The 26,595-nt window shown below is 42.7% G+C and overlaps 1 protein-coding gene across 2 annotated transcripts in view; it reads right to left on the reverse strand.

Moving 5' to 3' along the window:
• The window catches only part of PDE7A (phosphodiesterase 7A), a 112,994-nt gene that overhangs the window by 67,630 nt on the left and 18,769 nt on the right, over window positions 1-26,595 (reverse strand). For both annotated transcript variants that reach the window (XM_053249570.1, XM_053249569.1), the window contains exon 2: window positions 2,031-2,091. In XM_053249570.1, coding sequence (XP_053105545.1) covers window positions 2,031-2,091 — 61 coding nt within the window. The remainder of the gene's footprint in view (window positions 1-2,030; window positions 2,092-26,595) is intronic.

Raw genomic sequence — 26,595 nt, forward strand, 5'->3', positions numbered from 1 at the left:
CAGTAGCATTCCTCCCTGCCCCCACGTTGCCCTCATCGGCTGGAAGTGGCCGGAAGTACCGGGTGTGCATGCGCGCATGTGTGGGCACGCGCAGGCGATAGGTTCCCCTCGCGACCAGTACTTCCAGCCACTTCCGGCTGATGAGGGCAACAGGGAGGAATGCTGCTGCCCCAAGGGGCTTTAACACAACAGAGTGCCAGTGGGAGGGGGAAGTGCACCCTCCCCCACCCTTAAGGGAACACCCCCGCCGCCTCTGGAACGCCGAAATGGCCCCGGTAGCTGAAGCATTTCAGAGGCCTCTATAATGGCCTCCAAAATGTTTCAGGCTCAAGCCTAAAAAACACCCTTAAGATCACCTGTTTTCTCAGGCTTTTAATTAAAACTAATTTAAAACTGTTTAACTGTTTTATTTATTTATTGCATTTATTTATTTATTTATTTTATATACCGCCCTTCCAAAATGGCTCAGGGCAGTTAAATGGCTCAGGGCGGTTGTTTTACTCTGTGAATTGTTTTTATTCTATGAGAGTGTTTTGATTTCATTTTTATATTGTTATTTGGATTATGTACATTGCTTAGAAATACATATATCAGCCAGTATATAAATATGATAGGTAAATAAATAAATAAATAAATAAAACTACTGTACTTCCAATTTGCCATATGCAACAGGTCTGCTTTTCTCCCTTGAGAAAACCATTATTATAATACATCTACATTTTCTTCTCAGTTGGTGATGCTCAGATAGTGGACTAAGATCCACAGTTGGCAAATGCCAGCTTTATCAATTATTCATCAACATCTACTAAAGTTGGGAGACAATCAACAGTTCAGAACTAGCAACTGAGGAATTTACATCAGAGTCTAGTTTTCTTGAAAACAAATGTCATCAGTAGGTTCTTTCTAAATGTGTAGGAACTGGTAACCTAAACAAAAGCTGCTGGGTTTTTTGGTAGACACAGAATACTGATTACATATAATGCTGGATTCCCTCTCTAAGCTTTAGTTAATGAGAACCAAATGAGAACCAAATATCTTTTACACAGAAACTCCTCCCACACATCTTTTCCTAGCTGTTTCAAGATTGCCAGCACATATTTAGTTTACAGCTTAAGCTGAAACTCTTTCCTATACAAATATTTGCTCATATGTCACTCAAACTCAGCTTTAAACAAAACAAATTGTTAATCTCATATGTACCAAGTTTCTGCTGTAATCATTGCATATTTAAAATAAGTAACACACAGCTAACCTTTAAAGCAAGCAAAGGTTATTGACAATGCAAGCCTTTCAGTCGTTTATTAATGCTTCACATTTTATGTGAAATTTTGAGTAAATATTGCTTTCTCTACACATGTCCACATTTCTGCTCACCACCTGGACAAATGTTCCATCACACTCTGGCAAGGATGACGAGAGGACATGCAGCCTCTTTACAGCTCAGAGCTGTAAAGGGGGCAAGAATCATCCACACAATTGTTCTAGGCTTCCAAAACCCTCGGCACCCTAGCATAAATTATACAACTGCAGAGACAATTCCTCCCTCCAACAGGAGTAGGAAATTGTCTCTGGTCAGAGACTAAGCATGATTAGGATTGCAATCCTACTTGAGAGCAAGCAGCATTGAACGAATTGAGCTTACTTAAAAATCAATAGGCACAGGATTGACGCTCCTCTTCGGCACAGAGGAACAGCACCCTGGCAACCAAGGCCAGTGAAAATCTGTGGAGCTCTTAATTTCTATCTTCTACGCCAAGCTTTTCTGGTTAAATCTGAATTACTGTTGCCTAACCAGCCATCTTACTATGTATGTGCATTCAGTGCTTTACAAAGTATGGAATCTGTGTTAAACAAAGTTAAAATAATTAATCAAACCAATGCAATCAGCAAAACAAGCCATAGAAAGCCATGGAAAAGGGAAGAATAAAACAAATGGAATGGTGTTAAAGTGTGCTAAGTGGACACCATCTACTTGACAACAGATAGCAACATACACAGAGCTGGGTGTTCCAACAAGTGATCACACTTACCTAGCATGCGAATGTACAATGCAGTTTGATCAGAACTGTCATAGGAAATTGCTCCACGTCTCTGGGGAAGAAAAAAAAGAACATTTCATTCCCTGATTTCGAAATTAGTCTTAATCTCTAACCTTATCTAAACAACACATCATCCATTGTTAATGGTTTGTTCTAACAAGATATGCGTTTTCTAAAACATTACAACCACTTTAAACTATCTTCATATGGGAATATGTCTACAAGGAGAGAGATTTCACTTGCGTGGATTCTCGAAACATTCAAGGTTAAATACATGGTTGAATGAGTGGTTCACTAAATTATTTACCTTCTCCCTCCACCAGACTTAATCATGAGTAAGGGCTACATCAATAGTAACATTAACCATGTTTAACGCTAACCAGGGTTCACTCCCAGTTTCCAACCCCAGGTAGCATTAAACATTATTCATGTCAGAACTGATGTAGTTCCAGAGTTAAGGCTGCAGGAAGAGGGTGGAGGCAGTGCGCACAATCCTAAAACTCAACCCTTTAACCATGATTAATAGGTAGGAAGGATTACAGTTGCACCATCCATTGTGATCTATAAAGACTAGGAATACAGTCCTATTGTAGCTATGCACAATCTATATATTTATTTCTCCTGGGTGTGCCTTCGAATGTGCATCCCGGCACCCAGCCTGATTGGCTGGGCAGCGGAGGCGCCTGATTGGCTGGCGCACCCAGAGAATTGGCCAGCGGCAGGCCAGGCCACAGCAATGGTGTTGGCGGGGGGAAGGGCAGGAGAGCGGGCCGCGGGGGGGGGAGGGCAGGAGAGCGGGCCGCGGGGGGGGAGGAGGGGCCATAGTGTGGGGCAGGAGGGAGGGAGGGGAAGAGGGGCTAGGGTGGGGCAGGAGAGAGGGAGGGGAAGAGGGGCTAGGGTGGGGCAGGAGAGAGGGAGGGGAAGAGGGGCAGGAGGGAGGGGGGAACAGCCAGCCCCAAAAAGTGCACAGATGCTCTGTGTGGGTTGGCTAGTCCTTAGGTAATAAGTGTAGGACACTCACTTGCATTGTAATTGCACAGAATTAATTTCTGATCAAGCATAGTGCTTCCTCACCCAAGCTCTAGGTAATATTAACCATTGTGCACATGAAAGGTGCACCACCTGACTTTTTGCAATTTGTTATAGCAAGTATGTGTGAGAAGAATGGAGGTAAAACATGACTAAAAGTCAAATACATATTTAATGCAAATTAAAATGTGTACCTTATAATCTATCTCTCTCATACATACACACATACATACACACACAACCCTTTTGCCTTCCACAACCAGTAATTTTAATTATTTATTTATTTATTTTTACATTTTTATAACGCCTTTCGTTAAAAGAAAACCCCAAGGCGGTTTACAAAAATTAAAACATACAATAAAAGCAGTAAAAACATCAAGCTAAAAACAAACATAAAAACAAGCCAACAGATAAAAACACACCAAAGCAGCAGTAAAAAACGATTATGTAAAAGCCTGGGTAAAAAGCCAAGTCTTTAAAAGCTTTCTAAAAGCTGTGATGGAGTCCGAGGAACGAATCGCCACCGGGAGAGCATTCCAGAGTCTAGGAGCAGCAACAGAGAAGGCCCTGTCCCGAGTGCACAACAGCCGGGCCTCCCTCATTGTTGGCACCCGGAGCAGGGCCCCCTCAGATGTCCTAGTCAAGCGGGCAGCAACCCTTGGGAGCAGGCGGTCCCTCAAATACCCCGGGCCCAAACCGTTTAGGGCTTTAAAGGTCAAAACCAGCACCTTGAATTGGACCCGGAAACAAACCGGCAGCCAGTGCAGCTCTTTCAAAATGGGGGTGATATGTTCCCAGTGGGCAGCTCCGGATAAAACCTTCGCTGCCGCATTTTGCACTAGCTGCAGTTTCCGGATATTCTTCAAGGGCAGCCCCACGTACAGCGTGTTACAGTAATCCAGCCGCGACGTGACTAAGGCGTGGGTAACCGTGGCCAGATCTGCCTTCTCGAGAAAGGGATGCAGGTGGCGCACCAGCCGAAGACGTGCAAAGGCACCCCTGGCCACCGCCTCCACCTGAGCTTCCAAAAGCAGAGCCAGGTCCAGTAGTACCCCCAAGCTGCGTACCTGCTCCTTCAAGGGGAGTGCAACCCCATCCAGAACCGGTAAAATCTCCTCATCCCGATTGGCTCTCCTACTGACCAACAGTACCTCCATCTTATCTGGATTCAATTTCAGTTTATTAGCCCACATCCAGGGTGGATTTGATTTAAATCAAACTGATTTAAATCACTAGCAGGGTGGATAAAAATAAAAAAAATCCGATTTAAATTAAAAAAATCTGATTTAAATTTAAAAAATCCGATTTAAATTTAAAAAATCCGATTTTTTTGATTTAAATCAAATTTTTTTTATTTTTATCCACCCTGCTAGTGATTTAAATCGTGATTTAAATCAGTTTGATTTAAATCAAATCCACCCTGCCCACATCCAACCCATCACGGCCTCCAACCCCCGATTCAGGACATCCACCACCTCCCTAGGATCAGATGACAAAGAGAGATAGAGCTGAGTGTCATCCGCATATTGCTGACAACTCAGTCCAAATCCCCGGATGACCTCTCCCAGAGGCTTCATGTAGATGTTAAACAGCATGGGGGACAAGACCGAACCCTGCGGGACCCCACAGGCCAACAGCCATGGGGCCGAGCAGTAGTCCCCCAGCACCACCTTCTGGACCCTCCCCTCAAGAAAGGACCAGAACCACCGCAATGCAGTGCCTCTGATCCCCATACTCGAGAGGCGGCCCAGAAGGATACCATGGTCGATGGTATCGAAGGCTGCCGAGAGGTCCAGCAGAACCAACAGGGACGCACTCCCCCTGTCTAGTTCCCGGAGTAGGTCATCCACTAGAGCAACCAAGGCAATCTCAGTCCCATACCCGGGGCGGAAGCCAGATTGAAAAGGGTCCAGATAATCCGTATCATCCAAGACCCTCTGCAGCTGGGACGCCACCACACGCTCCATCACCTTGCCCAGAAAGGGAAGGTTAGATACAGGTCTATAGTTGTCCAGGTTGGAGGGATCAAGGGAGGGCTTTTTTAATAGAGGTCTTACCACCGCCTCCTTGAGGCACGATGGCATCCTGCCCTCCCTCAACGAAGCATTAACGATCACCTCCAGCCATCTACCTGTCCCCTCCCTGGCAGCTTTTATTAGCCATGAAGGGCAAGGGTCAAAAGCGCATGAAGTCGCCCGCACACTGCCCAGGATCTTGTCCACATCCTCAGGCCGCACCAACCGAAAAGAATTCAACACAACGGGACCAGATGGTACCAAAGGCACGTCTGCCAGAACTGCCAAAACTCTGGAGTCCAGGTCAGCATGGATGCAAGCGACTTTATCTGCAAAGCGACAGGCAAACCGATCACAAAGAGCCGTAGATGACTCCTCCCCCATTGTCCGGGGGGATGTGTAGAGCAAAGTTTTCACCACACGAAACAGCTCTGTTTGCCTGCACTGAGCAGACGAAATGGAGGCGGAGAAAAAGCATTTCTTCGCAGCCCCCACCACCACGGCATAGTCTCTAAAATGGGCTCTAGCCCGTGTTCGATCGGATTTGTGACGACTCTTCCTCCAGCGTCGTTCTAGCCGTCGTCCGAGTTGCTTCATCGCCCTAAGCTCCGAGGAAAACCAAGGAGCAGAACGGGCTCCACCAAGCCGGAGAGGGCGCTTGGGGGCAACCGTGTCAACAGCCCGGGCCATCTCTCCATTCCAGAGATCAACCAAGGCCTCGACAGGGTCACCAGCTCTGGACACTGGAAACTCCCCGAGGGCTGTCTGAAATCCAAGCGGATCCATAAGCCTCCGGGGGCGGACCATCCGGGGGAAGAGGGAACATCTTGGGCAGCTTGGGAACAAGGCAGTGTTTGACTGTGCTTTGGCTTCTGCCCCACCTTTTTCTCCAGGTGGGTACCATCAGGCATCAGCCTCTGCTCCTTTAAAACTCAGGCTGGGCCAGAGGCTGAAGAGGGAACATCTTGGGCAGCTTGGGAACAAGGCAGCGTTTGACTGTGCTTTGACTTCTGCCCCACCTTTTTCTCCAGGTGGGTACTATCAGGCATCAGCCTCTGCTCCTTTAAAACTCAGGCTGGGCCAGGGGCATGAGCCTCTTGGCTTGAGCCGAAGGGCAAGAGCACAAGGGCTCTCGTCCTTGTGGCTCTCAGCCGTGGGGAGCTGCCTTGGGCCTGAAGACCTTTTCCTTCTGCCTCGAAGAGTCGTCTTCCTCCAACCACGAAGTCAGCAGAGATTGTATTGCAGTGATTGCAGAGACTGTATAAGTCTGGTCCTGGTTTTAAATTAAGCCAAGAAGCTGTGGTGGGTTAGTCTGGGGAGATGTGTCTGGGAGAGGGAAAAAGTGGGTCTGGAGTGGGGGCAGCAATATCACGGGTAGTGGGCAGAGGGAGGTATGGCGGTGGGAGTTGGGCTGTCCGTTACAGGGGAAATCGGTCCAGGCAATTGAGGCCTGTTCCTTTTTCCGGCCCCTCTCCCAACCCCCTGACCCTAGGGAGCTCTGAGAACACTCCTTCGAGGATTAGGGTGCTGCTGCTGAATGCCAGGTCAGTTAACACAAAAACATCTCTCATCCACGATCTGATTGTGGATGAGCGTGCTGACCTGGTATGCGTGACGGAGACCTGGTTGGATGCGCTGGGCGGGGTTGGTCTCTCTCAGCTTTGTCCTCCAGGTTTCCAGATCGTGCAGCAGCCCCGCCTCGAGGGTCGGGGAGGAGGCGTTGCAGTCATCTTTCGAGAGACCTTCCCCGTTTCCAGGTGCCCGGTCAGGCCATCTCAGAATTTCAAGTGTTTGTCCTTGAGGGTGGGCCTCCGAGATAGGCTGGGGATTCTGCTGGTGTACCGACCACCCCGCTGCACCTCAGTCTCCCTACCTGAGCTGGCGGGGGTGGTCTCGGAGGTGGCTTTGGGTTCCCCCAGGCTTATTGTTTTGGGGGATTTCAATGTCCACGCTGAGGCCACCCTAGTGGGTGCGGCTCAGGATTTCATGGCCTCCATGGCAACCATGGGCCTGTCTCAATTGGTATCGGGCCCTACCCACACTCTGGATCTGGTTTTTGCCGACCGGGAAATAAATGATCTGGAGGTGGGGAAATTTGAGACCACTCCCTTGTCATGGACAGATCATCACCTGGTGGGGTTTAGTTTGACTGCTCCGTCTGCCCTCTGCAGGGGTGGTGGGCCGATTAAGATGGTCCGCCCCCGGAGGCTTAGCAAAGTCCACCTTGCATATATAAGATGTCCTATAGAGATCAAGCACTACAAGGTACTGCTTAATCAGCAAAGAGTTTCTGACCTATACCATCACTGCAATAAAGAACAATTTTGACTTAATTGTTCCTAAAGACACTAGATATAATCATAATATGGAATATAAATAATGAGTAGTTAATTAGCAACTATTTCTGTAAGGAAATGGGAGAGGAAGCTAGGTGTTCTAGAAAAGACAAGGAAACAGCACTGGGGGGATACAAACACAACCACCAACCACCACCACCACCACCACCAATATTTATATACTGCTTTGCAACAAAAGTTTCCAAAGTGGTTTACCAAGAGAAATAATAAATAAGATGGCGCCCTGTCCCCAAAGGGCTCACAATCTAAAAAGAAACGCACCAGCAACAGTCACTTGAGGTACTGTGCTGGGGGCGGATAGGGCCAGTTACTCTCCCCCTGCTCAATAAAGAGAATCATCACATTAAAAAGGTGCCTCTTTGCCCAGTTAGCAGGGGTTAAAGAACTGGGCACAAGCTATTAAGACTTTATATTACAAAAAGGTGGTAATGAACAAGCATTTTCAAAGTATGTTAGTAATCTGGTCTCTTTTTAAGCCCTCTGGACAAATTGGTCGTTTCTACACTATAACACAATTTATATGCCCAATCTCATGCTTGATCCTTGCTTTAAAGCCTGTAAGTATGGTAGTACCTGCCACTTTCCTTAGTGATAAGTCAGGCAAACAGTTCTAAGATTAAGGTGGGGGTTGGTGCAGCAATGGCTGAAGTTGTCACATAAGGTCAGGCATCTAAACTATTAAAAATCAGTGCTAATTCCCCATGTTATTTGGAGAAGGGGATGTGCGAGCACTGCAAGATATTTCCTCAGGGGATGAAGCCGCTCTGGGAAGAGCAGAAGGTTTCAAGTTCCCTCCCTGGCTTCTCCAAGATGGGGCTGAGAGAGATTCCTGCCTGCAACCTTGGAGAAGCCACTGCCAGTCTGTGAAGACAATACTGAGCTAGATAGACCAATGGTCTGACTCCATACATGGCAGTTTCCTATGTTCCTATGTACCTGGGTTGGAGGGGGTCTCGGAGGTGGCTTTGGGTTCCCCCAAGCTTATAGTCTTGGGGGACTTCAATGTCCACACTGAGGCCCACCTTGTAGGAGCGGCTCAAGATTTTATGGCCTCCACAGCAACCATGGGCCTATCTCAGCTGGTATTGGGCCCTACCCACATGGCAAGACATATTCTGGATCTGTTTTTTGCTGACCAGGGAATAAATGATCTGGAGGTGGGGAAATTTGAGATAACTCACTTGTCATGGACAGATCATCATCTGATGTGCTTTAGTTCGACTGCTCCATCTACCCTCTGCAGGGTGCTGGACCAATTAAAATGGTCCATCTCCGGAGGCTCATGGATCTGCTCAGTTTCCAGACAGCCCTCTGAGATTTTCTAGTGTCCAGAGCTGGCAACTCTGTCGAGGCCCTGGTGAATCTCTGGAATGTAGAGAGCGCCCAGACTGTTGACACAATCACTCCTAAATGCCCTCTCCGTTGGTAGAGCCTGTTCTGCTCCTTGGTTTTCCTTGGAGCTTAGGGCAACGAAACAACTCGGATGATGGCTGAAACAACACTGGAGGAAGTGCCGTGATGAATAAAACCGAACATGGGCTAGAGCGCATTTTCGTGACTACTCCATGGTGGTGGGGGCATGTGTCCCAGCTGCAGAGGGTTTTGTGTGATACGGATTATCTAGACCCTTTTCAGTCTTGCTTCCATCCTGGATATGGGACTTAAACTGCCTTGGTCAGTCTAGTGGTTGACCTATGCTGAGAGCTAGACAAGGGGAGTGCATCCCTGTTGGTTCTGCTGGACCTCTCAGCTGTGTTTGATACCATCGACCATGGTATCCTTCTGAACCGCCTCTCGAGTATAGGGATTGGAGGCACTGTTTTGGAATAGCTTTGGTCTTTTCTTGGGGGAAGGGTCCAGAAGGTGGTGCTGGGAAACTTCTCCTTGGCCCTGTGGCCATTGGCCTGTGGGGTCCCGCAAGGTTCAGTTCCCCCCCCCAATGCTGTTTAACATCTACATGAAACCATTGGGAGAGGTCATCAGCGGACTTTGAGTTGTCAGCAATATGCAGACAACACTCAGCTCTATCTCTCCTTGTCACCTGATACAAGGGAGGCAGTGGGCGTCCTAAATCGGGAGCTGGAGGCAGCGATGGGTTGAATGTGGACTAAAACCGAGACTGAATCCAGGCAAGACAGAGGTACTGTTGGTCAGTAGGAAAGCCAATCTGGCTGAGGAGATTCTACTGCATCTGGACAGGGTTGCACTTCCCTTGAAAGAGCAAGTGCACAGCTTGGGCGTACTGCTGGACACAGCTCTGCTTTTGGAAGCTCAGGTGGAGACTGTGACTGTGCCTTTGCACGGCTTCGGCTAGTGTGCCAGCTGCGTCCCTTTCTCAAGAAGGAAGATCTGGCCACTGTTACCCACACCTTAGTCGTGACATGGCTGGATTACTTTAATGTACCCTACATGGGGCTGCCCTTGAAGAATATTCGGAAACTGCAGGTAGTGCAAATGAGGCAGGTAGGATGTTATCCAGAGCTTCCCGTTAGTCCATATTACCCCCATTCTGAAAGCACCACATTGGCTGCCAATTTGTTTCCAGGTCCAATTCAAGGTGCTGGTTTTGACCTTTAAAGCCCTGGGCCCTGGTTACCTGAAGGACTACCTGCTCCCAAACGTTTCTGCCTCCTCAACGAGGTCATCAGAGGGGACCCTGCTTCGTGTGCTGACAATGAGGGAGGCTCGCCTGTTGTGTACACGGGACAGGGCATTCTGAGTCATTGCCCCCAGACTTTGAAATGCTCTCCTGGTAAGCCTCCAATCCCCAGTCTTCATCGCAGTTTTTACAAAGCAAGTAAAATCTTGGCTTTTAACCCAGGCTTTTAAATGAGTATTTTGTTTGCTGCTGCTTTGTATCTTATGGTTATATTGTACATGTTTTTTAAACTTTTAATTAGATTTGTATTTTTATATTTCATTTTAATTCTTTCTGTGTAGTTTTTATGGTTTTATATTGCTGAATGTTTTGTACACCGCCTTGAGATTATTTTAATGAAAGGCAGTATAGAAATTTTAAAATAAATAAATAAAATATTCATGCAGTCCTGAGGAAACTTTTTCTGTCTGTATCTTCCATTGCAGAAGGGAAACACCTAACATGGCAGCAGGCCATAAAAGATAGGGATGTGCACAAACCAGTTTGAACCGCCATCAGCTTTAAGATTTGACGGTGTGGGGGTGGCTTTACTCCCCCTCCCACCGCTTTCCCCCCAGCAGTAGGTGAGTCCTTAACAGCCTATCAGAGTAGTAGCGTACCTCCCTGCCACCTTGTGCCACCATCTACTGGATGTACCCGGAAGCAGAAACAGCAACTGCACGCAACATGCAATCACACACACACACATTGGGTGTGCACGTGCACAACGCATCCAGCCGCCATTCCTACTTCTGGGTACATCCAGTAAGCGGCAGCACAGGGCAGCAGGGAGGTATGCTGCCACCCTGATGGGCTCTTAAGGACTTACGCATCAGCAGGGGGAAAGCGGCAGGGGGGTAAGTGCACCCTCCCTTGCCCTGAAAGCTATCCCTCCCCCCGCCAGTTCCGTGCACATCCCTAATAAAAGAGACCCCATTTGGGAATATTTTAATGAAGTTCCTGTATCTGTGGCATGAAAGAAAGAAAGGCATAAGCGTGAAATGCAAACAGTGCAACAATGAAATGCAAGGCCTGGTTGCCCGAAAGAAACAGCATTATGAGATGTGCCTAACTTCTAAAAATGAAGCCTACATCTCTCTAAATATATATAAAAGTTATATTATATAAGAATGTACTTTTACAGAAAATGATTAGAGTTTTCCTGTCCAGTAATTTAAATTGTGATTTAAATCATTAAAATTGAGGCCTTCTGTGAAGTGATTTAAATCAAATCAAACCCTGTATATTACATAGGTTAAAATTCCTGAATAGGAATTTTTGATACTTTATATTTTCCTGCACTTGACATTAAATCTAGCATCCATCATACAGGTTTCATGCAATATTACATAAACTAATATAGCATGTATTCCTATCCAAAGGAATTAGGTATTAAAGTTTGCTCTAATTTAATAATATGAAATATGTACTGTTATGGAAATACCTAAAGAGTGATGCTAATAAGACTGATTACTTCCTAGTAGCAATAGTATTCTATCAGACTCCTCCTGTCGGTGGTCCTTGGCTTCCGGTTGCTTCACCAACCCACTCACCCCCTCCATCAGCAGTGACTGCTGTCTCCTTGGAATGCAAGGGGACAAAGAACGAAGGCTCCATGGGTAGTCACCAGTATGGAAGAGGCTTTTAAAAATTAATTATATATCTTCTGCTATAGCTACTCCCACCCTTGTTCCTCATATAATTATTGAAATTATTGCCTAATGAACCAGAATCTAATGGATTTTCCAGATCCTCTTCCTTTTGTTGTTCTCCTGGTTCTCTCAATCCTGCATATGAAAGAGAATTTTCCCTCCCACCCACCCCCACACAAATATATAAATTAATATATACTTTTGAAACTTGACTTCTTAAGTGGATATTAGCATGGTGGGGGGAGCCTTGCAGTCCCCATTTCAACTTCCCTCCCCCTTCGCTGCAATACTATGTTATATTTTTATATCCATCCCTGTTGGCTTTTATGAAGCAATTAAAGACACTTCTTTTCACCCAAGCTTTTTAGCTATTTGGTAGTTTTATGGGTAAATGTAATTATTAAATGTAATAAATAAATTTTAATTATGTTTTAACTGTTTTAAACTGCTTTGTTTTATTGCTGCAAACCTTTCATGCAAAAATATTTTGTGCCTTTCCATGCTGTGCCTTTCATGCAAAATATTTTAAATATTTTCATGTTTTCAGTCAGTGTATGTGCACTTTTAGTTCTTGCTCTGCACTTGTTGTGTGACATCACTATTATTATCATTATATACCACTTTCCAATGGCCTGTGGGCTTCCCAGTGGCATTTGGTGGACCACTGTGTGAAACACGATATTTGACTAGATGGGCTTGTTCTGAAAGTGGTTAATATTGGATGGATTTTAAAAAAAAAAGATCCCACGTCCCCAAAAGCCTACTGTCTTTACAGGATAAGAGCAAGAAAAAGGATGAATTCAAATTTAAATAAAACTTAGGCAACAGGGTGTTATTTAATCCGCCCAGAGACACAGGGCAGTATAAAAATGTGCTAAATAAATAAATAAATAAATAAATAAAATTTATTTTTATTTTATAAAACAAAACTTACAATTTATTATAATTTAATTATAATTTAATTTTACTACTATAATTACTTAATGCCAAAATATTATTTTGTTATAGGCCCCTTTTAACCACCAGTTACTATTAAAACAGAAAGCAGATATAGGCAATTGGCCAGCAGCAATTACTTTGTAATAAAATAGAGTAGAATGGTAAAACATACTTTTTCCTTCCATATTTATGGTGCAAATTTATGGTGCTTAGTAATGAATAACTAGTTTCAGCGTTGATTAATAAGCTGCAAAAGAAGAGAGGTGGGAGGCAGGGGGAGATTTAAAAAATTGCACGTCGCACTTTGTGCCGCGCATTATTTCTGTACGTGTGAGAGTGAGAGAGAGTGAGTTAGTTATGTGCACACACTGCCTTAAAACTGCTGCCCAGAACAAAAAACTCTTTCCGCTCACTCATGATAAAAATTAGAAGGAACACTGCTTGGCAGGATCATACTGAAAACGATCCCCAGAATCTCAAACAGGAAAATACAGCTATTTTTCTGCAATGCACTTGCAACGTTGTAGTGCTAAAACACAAAGATAAAATCTGAAAAAAGGCTTCAGAAATGTGAGTGGCACGTTGCTGACAGCACAGGGACTGTGGTGTCACGATACAAGAAGTACGGAAGCACACTTAAGAGATCCATAGTGACACTGTGGTAGGGGTTAATCTGGAAAGCGCCCAGGAGAAACCAGACCATTCAACTGCTAGAATAAAAAGACTACACAAATTTATTAGCATAAGGAAAGACCTCTAACACAAACACCATTTTACAGAATGAATGTAAGCTTGTATAAATAATCTTTGTCTCAAGCAAATAAAATCCATTCCAACCAGAAGATTATTTTTTTAAAGTCCTACCTCGGAATCAATCCACTCAAGGATCAGTGTTATACATACCTGCTCAAAGTAATGCCCATAAGATCACACAAAGAGGTGCTAGATCATCTCCCTTAGATACAGCCAATGCTGACTGTTTTGGCACTTAACAGTCTGATAAACAACAGACTAGTATGACAAAGAGGATAGCAAGGCAGCAACTTTTTGAAACTCAAGAAGATGTACAAATGCCACTCATATGACTGCATAAGAATATCTTACTACTACAAATTCCACACAATACCAAACCAAAGTTCTATTTCAATAAAAGGAATACAGAATATTCCTACACCCAGAATTAAATCTAGTGTCTATCATACAGGTTTAATGCAAGATTACATAAAATTATACAGTATGTATTCCTATCCCAAAAGAGTTGGGTATTAAAGTTTGCTCATAAAATATATACTGTGGTGAAAATGCCTAAAATGTGATGCTGGCAAGACTTATTACTCCCTAGTAGCAATACTATTCTAGATTCATGATCTTATTTCTCATTTCTAATTGATCTGCCTCAGAAGCATTGGTGGGGGGGAGTGGAGATGTATCTACTACATCTTTGGGATGTAGTACTACTTCTTTGGGTTAACTTTGGGAATGGGTTGCAAAATGCCAAGATTTGCTACCAAGACTAGGTTGTTTCCAAGTTTTTTGGTACTGGAAATTGGGAGGTCATCTTGTATTCAGAATCTTGTTCCTTTTGAGTAAATGCAGGTATAACCTGTATTTTATCTTTACTTTTTAAGGGGGGTCATCTTATATTCAAAGTCATCTCCGATTTGGGAAAATATGGTAGCAGTCAAAGCAACAGCAGCAGAAACTGGCCACTAGTAAAGCTCCCAATATTTTGATACAGATACAGCACATATTCCAGATAGTGTATTCTATACTCTTTGCCCCATTTTGAACCACAGATAAAAGGAAACACACTCCCACAAAGACGTTTCCATCTGTAATATAAGCTACTATAGTCTTGTCATGCCCAAACATGAACCCCACTGCCCATTGAGATCATCAGGAGAGGTCCGTCTGCAGTTGCCACCGGCTTGGGGACAGGCCTTTTCTGCTGCTGCCTCCCCATCTCTGACAACTTTTAAAGAGTCTTTAAAGACACATCTGTTCACCCAAGCTTTTAATTAAATATTGTTTTAATAGTTTTAACATTGTTTTAAAATATTGTTTTAAAACTGTAAGTTGTTGTAGTGTTTTAACTTTTTCTGTTGTCGTTTATTTTGCTTTGTTGCAAACCACCCCAGAGACAAAAGCTTTGGGTGGCATTAAATTTTAAACAAATAAAACACAAACAGCAGTTCACATGCATTTTAATTCTACTAATCTTAGAAAGGCTAATTCTTGCTTGCCTTCAGGTTCACTTCATTGGATTTGATTCTACTCTTTTTCCTCTCTACTTCTATATACAGCATTCCTCACTGTTTGTTCTTCTATTAAATCCAGCAGAGATCCACAAATATAGGCTTGGCTCACTAAGCCAGCCATTATTTGTGGTTACCACAAATCCCTTCTCTTCACTCTGATCCTTTTCTGGCACAGGACTCAGGAAAGAAGTGGTCTTCTGTCATTTGCACTGGGTATGGAGATGGTAAGAAACAGTGGTAACCCTCTCCTACTGCTCAGAAAGGATTCCTGCTATTTCTTACCTTCTCAAAAATAGTAGTGGAAATAAAAGCTCTTGTGAGAACTATGTGGTGTTGGGTATCCTGCTCGACAGTAGGGATGTGTGAGCAGGCTCAAAATCAAGCCAGCTCAGCAACTTGCCCTTGAACCAGATTGGGGGAGCTGGTCAGCGGGTGGCATGTTGAGCCAAGCCCCCTCCTCAACAGGGATACTTGTAAAGGGGAATCAGGAATGGATTCCCCTTTACAAGAAAAGGGTTAAATGGAGGGCAGTGGTCACTCTAATTTTTTTCATCTCTGTGCAGAATGGGTTTTGTTCTGGGTGGCAGTATCAAGGCAGTGTGTGCGCACCTGCATTCAGAATGGGGCATTCCTGAGTCAACCTGAGCGGGCTCTAAATTGAACTGAGCAGACATCTAAAAACTTGTGAGCGCACACACGTGTGCACACCTTAGAGGGAACAGTGATGGCAGGGACTTTTGTTTACCCCTAAAACCAAGCCTGTTTACCTTGAAAATCAAGGGTTATACACTGGGGGCGGGGGGCAGGGGAGAACCTTTCATTTACCTTGAAAACCAAGCTGCCACCGCAGGGACAAAAAACTGCAGAGGTAGGGCAGGTGCTCCTTCCACTCCACCCCTTGCCCAACTGTTTTGCCCAACCGCAGCCCGTTTTGGGCCTGGGATGGCAGTGTCAGCTTCAGCACCAGGGACAATGGAGGAGGTGGGGGCTCCTTCCACCCACCCACCACAAGCCTCTCAAGTGAACAGGCCTCAGTGCGGCCACCCAGTCATTTGGGAGGCCAGCAGGAGGAGGTGGAAGGAGCCCATGCTGTGGCAACTTGATTTTTAAAAGGTAAATGAAAGGCTTCTCCCTTGCCCTCCCCACTGCATTTAACCCTTGACTTGTAAAGGGGAATCTTTGCCGGATTCCCCTTTACAATATCCCTGTCAAGCCCCTCAAGCCAGTTCAATGGCCAGGCTGGACCAAGCTCGGGCTCAATAAGTCCAGATTCGAGCTGAACTTTCCAGCCATCTGGCTCACACATTCCCTACTCGCCAAAGGGCTAAAGGCACTCACCACTGGAGAGCTGGCAAGTGGATTTTGAGATGCGTAAATGCCAGTATAAACTAGACTTGTATTAGCTCATGTGTGATATTATCCTGAGGCAATCTCAAACAGGACCCTGGCAGCTTCATTTCCATGTAATTATACCTTGCAATTCTGGTGAAATGTAAGCGTCCTTAACCCAGTACACTCCAGATCAGAGTGGGAATTAATTACTCCAGAGTGATTCTTGCCAACCACACACAATAATTTCCGATCATCCATGCAATTTTAAACCACCACAGGACTGAAAGCTACAAGTGTAAAAATTGGTAGGACAACAGTCTTCTTGCCAGGCTCACTGGGCATCTGCTCTCCCAAACAGTTCACATGCCCCTGTTTAAAGAGTAGGATACTTCGCCTCTAGTAATTTGATATGCAATCCAGACAGGACACAGGATGAGCTGAACCTTTGCTTAGAATTAGAAAGCACAGAAATTTGTTATTAAAACATGTTTGTTTGGCACATAGCACAAACATTAGTCCTTAAAACGAAACAAAAAAATATTAACAGATAACTACAAATACTTGCTAGTCATATTTTTACTTTCAGCAGGGTAGCTCAATCTTAGGCAAGTCAAAGATGGTAAACCCATCTTAAACACAGTCAGCCTGGACAACACACTTTCATACTTCCATTCTCTGAGAGCCACCTTGAATAAGAGCTAAAATGAAAAACAAATCTTGTACCCTGACCACATGAAACCTTTATCTGGCTGAGATCTGTCCATGTCTCGCAAGCAAATCTGGACAGTACAAGCAAAGAACACATCAGAAACATATCATCTTGTGTGACTGCTCTTTTCTAGGCTGTCATATGGGGGAAATTACACCCATATTTCAAATACAGATCTGTGGGACCAGGCTCTACCACCAGAAAAAACACGCTGGTCTTCTAGAAGCTTCTTTACCAACCTGGAAGGAGTAAAAAGATGTTCAAAACAACAAAAATATAAACCTCAGAATATAATATGTACAAAGTAAAAGTTTGAAAAGCACTTTCATGAAAATTTAATTAGTTGTACACATGCCTTTGTCAGCTGCAAACTATGGAAGTCAAAACTCTGGGAACTGATTATAAAGATTGCTGCATGTCTGCCCCTCTGCACCCCCCCCCCCCACACACATCTAATACATGTGTTCATCTCTCAATCCTGAATAATAATTAATTATAATATTTATCACCAAGAAACAAACTACTTATATCTCTAATTCAAGTAAGTAAGTAAGAGGAATTTAAGCATGTCCTATTGTGCCTCAAGCACTTTGCCTAACTTTTTCTTATGAACAGCCCCTGTTTCTAGGATCACAATAATCCAAAAACACAAAAACCTATCCCTCGGGGCCACCTTCACTTCAAAAAGCCAACCTTGTTCTTGCAATTAAACAGAAACGAATCAACGGATAACTTTCAAAAATGCTGAAGATCTCACACTGAAGTCTAAGTTTGGCAATAGTAACTCTTGAAGGATGCAAACATCAATCAATAAGATGATTACAAGTCTTTAATCAGTTTTCCCTGGAATACTTAAATTCAATGCTGTTTATGCTATTACAGAGTGAAAGCACAAATGTTTCAACTCCTACTGTTTTACTAGACATTACAGCACAATCTCGCACTGTTTTGGAAAGAGAACAAATTGGTCTCAAGTAACTGCAAGAAGCTGCTATTCATTTTAATGTGGAACACATTGTAAAAATAAGTTCTAATTTCTTGATTTCTCTACCTCAGACTCAATTTTATGTTTAAACACTTTTTCAAACCACAATAAGCCAAGACCCCAAAATTCCAATGTGCAACCAGAAAGCACTTCTGTTCACATGAGGAGTTCACCAATATTGTATCAAAGCCATTATTTATAAGGGCAATATTTTGATATTCATATTAAATAATTTTAAAATATATTTTAATACTATTCTAATGCCATATAACTTTATGAACTACATTCTGTTTTATACAATAACAAGAATTATCTGCTACGATGCTTTTTGAACAAACGCAAGAGAAGCCTCTAAAAGCTTTCTGCAAGCCGTGTTTTAAGAACTCATGGTTTAAATCATTTGGGAAGAATGAAGCAAGTTTCTGCCAGAGTTTCCAATCTTATTAAGAAGTCAGTTCATTAAGAAACAAAATTTCTAATGACACAAATAACTATTACAATATTTCCCAGAAGTCCTATGTTCTAATAAAGACAGTATGCATGTCACCACCTTAGGAAAAATACATACTACCTAAAAATGAAAACAGCTTTCATTAACACCAATAAGCGCAACCACATATGAGGTCTGCATCTGGACCACCAGACACATTTTTATGAATAACTAAGCCAGCCAACATGCAGGGGAGAAATTAAGTCATGAGGAAAACAGATTGAGATATTTGACATTGAGTATAGTAATGAAAAAGAGAAGCAGTTGGTATCAGAGAACATTAATAGGAAGATTGTAGAGACACCAAAAAAGGGGGCATAAATCAGTATGGCAAGTGAATGATAGGGATCTACAAAGAAGACATGTTGGCTGGCACTCAACATGACATCCAATAAAGAAGAGCCCATGCAAAGAGGGACTGCAAGAACACGACTGGCGCTCACACACACCCCAATCCCTTCACATACATTCTGTTGCACAAGCTGGCAAAACGTCCCCAACTTTTACAGTGAGGGCAGAGAGGGAATGTTTTGCCTGCTTCCACAACAGCATGCATTTACAAGTTCTGAAGAGTTGTGCATGAGCCCCCATCACATCTCCACAGTCCCTCTCTATGCATGCACTTCAATAATGATAGCCACTATAATTTTCGAACCTAAAGTAGGGTAACATCTTTATTAGAACCAACTAAAATGTTACAAAGAAGCGAGCAAGATTTCAAGTTCTTCAGAATTCTTCTACAGACTGGATGTTAAGCAAAGCGGGGGGAGAACACTGGCATTATGGGAAGCTCCAAAGTTTGCAGTCTACAACTGTCTTAAGAGCATGACCATCTTCTTCACTCTCCTCCCACCCTCACCACTCATTGTTTCACAAGTTAGCATCCAGCCTGAAGAAAATTTCTTAAGAACCAGAAGGTTTGCTGCACAGTCCTCAGGTACATAGTCCTACAAATGAACAGGGAATTTATGAGGTGGAGGGAAATAAGCAAAAATCACATCCCCATCCTCCTCCCTATGTGCTGGCACTATGAAGCAAGCCTTGAGAGCAGCTAACCTATCCACTCCTTGCAAGGGCAGAGTTCTTGCTTCACTCTCCTAAGATTGCGGAGAATGTCAGCCACTATGCAATGTAATAAATTGATACTCACACAATATCATGCAAATTTAGCAGTTTCAAAGCTAATTTCCAAAAATCTGAAATGTTAGGATTTTTTCAAGAGAATGTTCCTAGGGTACTGAGTGTACTATTGCTTTTTCTCTCCCCCGCCCCCATCAAATATTTCAGTTCCAGTACTTATTCATGTAGTATTTAACACCATAGAAGTACCCCATGCTAATTTTGTTTACCCAGTCTATAGAAGTCAAACATACCAAATCAGGTCACAAACTATTTAGAGCATCAGAAAATTTCCCAAAAGTGTTCCGACGCTTACTTTTCTGGTAAGAAAAAAGTATAGAATTTTTCTGACTTGTCCAAATTAGGCCAACTCATCTGCATTGACATCAGTGTTCATGATCTTGGAAACTTATCAACACAAAATAAGGCTCTCACAGGCCTGTAGGTACAAATTAAATAAGGTCTTTAGGGTAACACTAACTTTGTGCAAACCAGAAGGCACACTGGACAATCAAATTTGTATTTTAATTCACCAGTTGCTTAATATCAGAGTCTAGTTTTATTATCCACAAATGTCTCTAACTCTATAACAGACTACACAATGACCTTCTATTCTATTCTCTCCTTTCCATGCATTAACCACAGTGTAGCATTACATCTTCACAAACACTAATGCTAACCATAATTAGCTTTGGTTTAAAGCTAATCAGACTTACTGCTGCACCACCATATGGTGGAGAGGGTGGAATTTTCACAAAGAGCAGAGAGGGAAAGAGTGTGCAAGCCTGCACAATGCTTGTGAATCTGATTTCTTAACTATGGTTAAAAAATCAAAAAGCATCAATACCAGGCCTATATTACTGCATATAGCCTGTTCTCACTCATTTTGCAGCAGACACAATGAAGAAACAGTTTCTATAGACAAAACTAGATTAAGAATACACAACATGGAAGTTTTCAGCTTTTCAGAAAGAATTTCTACAGGTTATCGTTCTACTTTTTTGTTATTTTCTCTACTACTTGCTCCTAAGTAATTTTTATATCCAGACAAACACGTTTACCCACCATTAAGAATCTGAATATCCAACTTATTACAATGCTAATCCAACAATAACTTGACAGTATGAACAAATCTTTTCATTTTTGTCCCTAACAAAATGCCACCTACAAGCCTTTTGCAATTTATCTTTTAATAAAAAAGCCTGCCCAAAACAATGGTTTGACTAAGATACAGCTCCTCAGGATGAAACTGTAGTTACTCTACAAACTAATTCTTATTGAGGATTTGGTAAAGCAAAAGTATCCACTGAAATCTCAACTGCAGATTCTCTAGTTAGTTTACTTTGGTAGTATCATCAGAACAGCATGATGACGATCCTTGATGCTGATCCGTCACAAGAACTCCTCATGTTCAGACCTCCAAGCCTGCCCATCAGCATAATGAAAACAACCTTGCAAGAATGGAATACAAACCTGAACTGCTGTAAATGTTCAGGGTTAATCCTAATCAGGACTTCCTAATGGTTAAAAAAAAGTACTGTATAGTGAAAAGAATTAGGGAAGTGAGAAGCCCACACTGCAAGCTCTGTAACTACAGATGAAACATTAAGCCTGGAATGTTTGACAGTATGTTGATGCTTTGTTCTAGAACCAAGAAGCATATGAAAGCACAGTTCAACTCTGACACACAGAAAGAAAAGAATCCCAAAGCAAGATAATCCTTGAAAAAATAGATACAATCTTCAAGTACAGGACTTGACAAATGCAAGATGCCAGGAAGTTGTGGCATCTACACTACAATATTCCAAGGTTATATTATTTAATAAAATCTTCACTTCTCCCAGTCAGCCTAAGTTATAACTGTGTAGAACTATAGAATAGTAGTTCCTGTTCTAAATATATTATAAATATATGTTAAAAAGGTACATAGAGAATTCAATTATTATTACTTCTACTGAAAAGCAGACAGATGAGACATTTGATAAATTGAATAAGGGAGGGAGTATAAGACTCACGAGGGTAAAACAAACGAGGAGGGCTGGCTTCCTTTTCTAGATATGGAAATATAAATAAGAAATAATCATTTTAAGACCAAATGGTACAGGTGGTCAGCCAAAAAGGATATTTTATTAAAGAATCGGTCAGCATACCCCAAAATAGTGAAAATACAAACTATGAAAAATGTGATAAAAGGGCAAAGCATGTCTCCACAGTTGAACATCAAAAGGAATCTAGAGAGAAAGCTGAAAATCTAATTAGGAAGAATGGGTATAAATTGCCTGTTTCAAAGAGTTGGAGAAGAGCTAGATTCATTAAGGGTTTGCCAGTACTTAAAATACCATCCATTACAGATAGATTTACATGGCAAACCCAGAGAATCCTGGAAAGAAAAGGAATCTAGTCCACCCAAGAAAGTTATTGGATCCAGTGGGATTCCAAGAAGCCTTGGAGGGATTTAGTATTGGCTCTGCTGGTGATCACGTTCATGCACTGGTGGAGAACTGGAATAGTAAACTCACCAGGGCAGTAGACATGATTGCTGCTAAGCATCCTCTCCAACCCACTTTAAAATTGGCCCCATGGTATACAGAAGAACTACAGGGGCTGAAGCAGCAAGGTAGATGACTGGAGTACAAGTGGAGGAAGACTCTACTCAAATCCAACAGATTACAACACAGAGCACATTTGAAGATCTATGCTCTGGCAATACAGGCAGCAAAGAAGTGATACTTTTCAGCCTGTATTGCATCTGCAAGTACACATCCAGCGGAGTTGTTCAGGGTTGTGAAAAGGCTAGTAAATAGCCCTCCTCCCTTGAATCAGAATTTGGACCCATTTATTATTTATTTATTATTTATTTATTAAAACAATTTTATACCACCCAAAACTTATGTGTCTTGGCAGTTTACAACAATTACCCGCTGTGACATATATAATGAATTTTTTGTGTGGATAAAATCTCCCTTATTTGGGCCAATTTGGATTTAGACCCCACAATTACTGCAGTATCTGAATCAGAGGTATCCAGCAAATCCTCTTATGTGGTCCGGCTGGATCAGCTTCAGTTTGTGACTCATGAGGATGTGGACAAGGTGCTTGGAGCGATACGGCCTAGTAGAAGGCCTAGTAGAGAACATAAATGCTCCTCTGAGGGACGGCAGAATGCCTCCTTGCCTTAAGGAGGCAATTATTAGACCACTTTTGAAGAAACCTGTCTTGAGTTCCTCAGAGTTGAGCAGCTATAGACCTGTCTCCAACCTTCCATGGTTGGGCAAGATAATTGAGAGGGTGGTGGCCTCTCAACTCCAGGCAGTCTTGGATGAAACTGATTATCTAGACCTGTTTCAGACTGGCTTTCGGGTGGACTATAGGGTGGAGACTGCCTTGGGAGTTGACAGACAAAGTGTGACTCTGTTGGTCCTTTTGGACCTCTCGGCGGCTTTCAATACTATTGACCATAGTATCCTTCTGGAGCATCTGAGGGATGCTCAGAGGGAGTGGGAGGCACTGCTTTGCACTGATTCCACTTTTACCTTTCGGGGAGATTCCGGATGGTGTCCCTCAGGGACTGTTCTTCAAAAACTGCATTTCGGTATGTCTCAGGGCTCCGTATTGTCTCCAGTGTTGTTTAACATCTACATGAAACCACTGGGTGAGATCATCAGGAGATTTGGTGCAGGGTGTTATCAGTATGCTGATTACACCCAAATCTTTTTCTCTATGTCAACATCATCAGAAGAAGGCATAATCTCCCTAAATGCCTGCCTGGAGTGATGGGCTGGATGAAAGATAACAAGCTGAGGCTGAATCCAGATAAGACGGAGGTACTTATTGTGCGGGCTCAGAACTCAAGAGATTATTTTCATCTGCAAGTTTTGGATGGGGTCACACTTCCCGAGAAGGAACAGGTACGCAGTCTGGGAATGCTTCTGGACACAAACCTCTCCCTGATGTCCCAGGTTGAGGCAGTGGCCAGAGGTGCCTTTTATCACCTTCGGCTGATACACCAGCTGCATCCATTTCTTGAGATAAATGACCTTAGAACAGTAGAACATCTGCTGGTCACCTCCAGACTTGATTACTGCAATGCACTCTATGTGGGGCTGCCTTTGTACGTAGTCCAGAAACTGCAGTTGGTCCAGAATGCGGCAGCCAGATTGGTCTCTGGAGCACCTCGTAGATACCATATGATTCCTATCTTAAAACATCTACACTGGTTGCCGATAGGTTTCTGGGCAAAATACAAGGTGTTGGTTATAATCTATAAAGCCTGAAAAAAGCTTGGGCCCTGAGTATTTAAGAGAACACCTTCCTTGCTATGAACCACACCGCCCATTAAGATCATCTGGAGAGGTTTGTCTGCAATTGCCACTGGCTCGTCCAGTGGCTACTCAAAGACGGGCCTTCTCCACTGCTGCCCCAAGGCTTTGGAACACGCTTCCTGCTAAAATAAGAGCCTCCCCATCTCTTTTTAAAAGGCAATCAAAACGCATTTATTCACCTAGTCTTTTAATTAGATATTGTTTTGTGTGTTTAACGGCTTTAACATTTTAAATCTAATTTGTTATAATTATTTTAACCTTTTTATTTGGGTTTTTTAATTGTTTTGTTGTAAACCACTCAGAGACTGGCATTTTGGGCTGTATACACATGTGTTAAAATAATAATAATAATAATAATAATAATAATAATAATAATAATAATAATAAATTATTATTAAACATTTTGCAAGCAGGTGATATTGAACAATGGCTAACAACTGGGAAAACGCACCTCCTCATGAAAGACCCAGCAAAAGGTGCAGTTCCAAGTAATTATAGACCAATAACCTGCCTGCCAACCATGTTCAAATTATTAACCAGAATAATAGCAGATTAAGTAATGCAACACTCATTAACTAACAAACGGCTTCCAGTTGAACAGAAAGGAAATTGTCCAAACACCAGAGGCACAAAAGACAAGCTGCTGATTGACAAAATGATTTTAGAAAATTGCAAGAGAAGAAAAACAAATCTAAGTGTTGCATGGATTGACTACAAGAAATCCTTCGACTGATTGCCTCACACATGGATACTAAAATGTTAAGCAACAACTGGTGTCAGCAAAAACATTCAGATATTTATTTTTTAAAAAGCAATGAGCATGTGGAGTACACAGTTAATCAATGGCAAGACACTTGGACAGGTTAGCAGTAGAAGAGGCATTTTCCAAGGGGACTCACTATCCCCTCTGTTGTTTGTAATCGTCATGACTCCACTTTCACAAATACTAAACAAAACAGGCCTCGGATACCAAACATCTCAAACATCAAGTAAAATCAACCATCTGCTGTACATGGACGATCGGAAATTGTATAGAAAATCCCAGCCAGAAACCGAATCACTGCTAAACACTGTCCGTATATTCAGTAGCGATATAGCAATGGAGTTTGGACTAGACAAGTGTGCTGCATTAATAATGAACAGAGGGAAAATAACAAAAACAGAAGGAATCAAACTGCCCAATGGAAGCAAGATCAAGAACCTGGAAGAGAAAGAACATTACAAATACTTGGGCATTCTCCAGGCTGATAACATTGCACACACCGAAGTTAAAAGAAAAATTGGAAGTGAATACATCAGGAGAGTTAGAAAAATTCTCAAGTCCAAAATCAATGGCAGGAACACCATACAAGCCATAAACACCGGGGCTATACCTGTTATCAGATACACTGCAGGAATAATAGACTGGACCCAGGCAGAGCTAGAGACACTGGATCGTAAGACCAGGAAAATCATGACCATCAATCATGCTCTGCACCCCCACAGTGATGTAGATAGGCTATACCTCCCTTACAGCTCAGGTGGAAGAGGAATGCTGCAAGTCCATCAAACAGTAGGAGGAGGAGAAAAGAGGCCTTGCAGAATATATAAAGGATAGTGAAGAAGATGCACTTCAAATGGTCAATAACAAGAAACTATTCAACGCCAATGAAAGAAAGCAGGCCTACAAGAAAGAACAAGTCAAGAACCGAGCAGAAAAATGGAAAAATAAGCCCCTGCATGGTCAATATTTGCACAATATAAGTGGAAAATCAGACATCACCAAGACCTGGCAATGGCTTAAGAATGGCAACTTGAAGAAAGAAACAGAGGGTTTAATATTGGCTGCATAAGAACAGGCACTAAGAACAAATGCAATAAGAGCAAAAGTAGAAAAATCCACAACAAACAGCAAGTGCCACCTTTGTAAAGAAGCAGATGAAACAGTGGACCACCTAATCAGCTGTTGTAAAAAGATCGAACAGACTGACTACAAAGAAAGGCATGACAAGGTAGCAGGGATGATACACTGGAACATCTGCAAAAAATACAAGCTACCTGTAGCCAAAAATAGGTGGGACCATAAAATTGAAAAAGTTATAGAAAATGAAGATGCAAAAATAGTATGGGACTTCAGACTACAAATAGACAAACATCTGCCACACAATATACCGGATATAACTGTCGTCGAGAAGAAAGAAAAACAAGTCAAAATAATCGACACAGCAATACCAGGGGATAGCAGAATAGAAGAAAAAGAAATAGAAAAGATCACAAAATACAAAGATCTACCAATTGAAATTGAAAGGCTGTGGCAGAAAAAGACCCAAATAATCCCAGTGGTAATTGGCACCCTAGGTGAAATTCCAAAACAACTTGAAGAGCACCTCAACACCATAGGGGCCACAGAAATCACCATCAGCCAATTACAAAAAGCAGCTTTACTGGGAACAGCCTATATTTTGCGACGATATCTATAATAATCAACAGTATTGATGATAAAATTCAGCCATCCCAGGTCCTTGGGAAGGACTCGATGTCTGGATAAAACAAACCAGTCAATAGCACCTGTCTGACTGTGTAAACAAGAAATAATAAATTAAAATGAATGTGGTTTGTACACAGCACCAATGATACTTAAATAACTGTTAGTCAATTCTAGATTGTATGATAGGAGATGGGATGTACAAGATTGTGAAATCTGTGAAGAGGGGGAAGGAAATTGTGGAAAG

The sequence above is a fragment of the Hemicordylus capensis genome, chromosome 4 (assembly GCF_027244095.1).
Source record: "Hemicordylus capensis ecotype Gifberg chromosome 4, rHemCap1.1.pri, whole genome shotgun sequence".
Lineage (NCBI taxonomy): Eukaryota > Metazoa > Chordata > Lepidosauria > Squamata > Cordylidae > Hemicordylus > Hemicordylus capensis.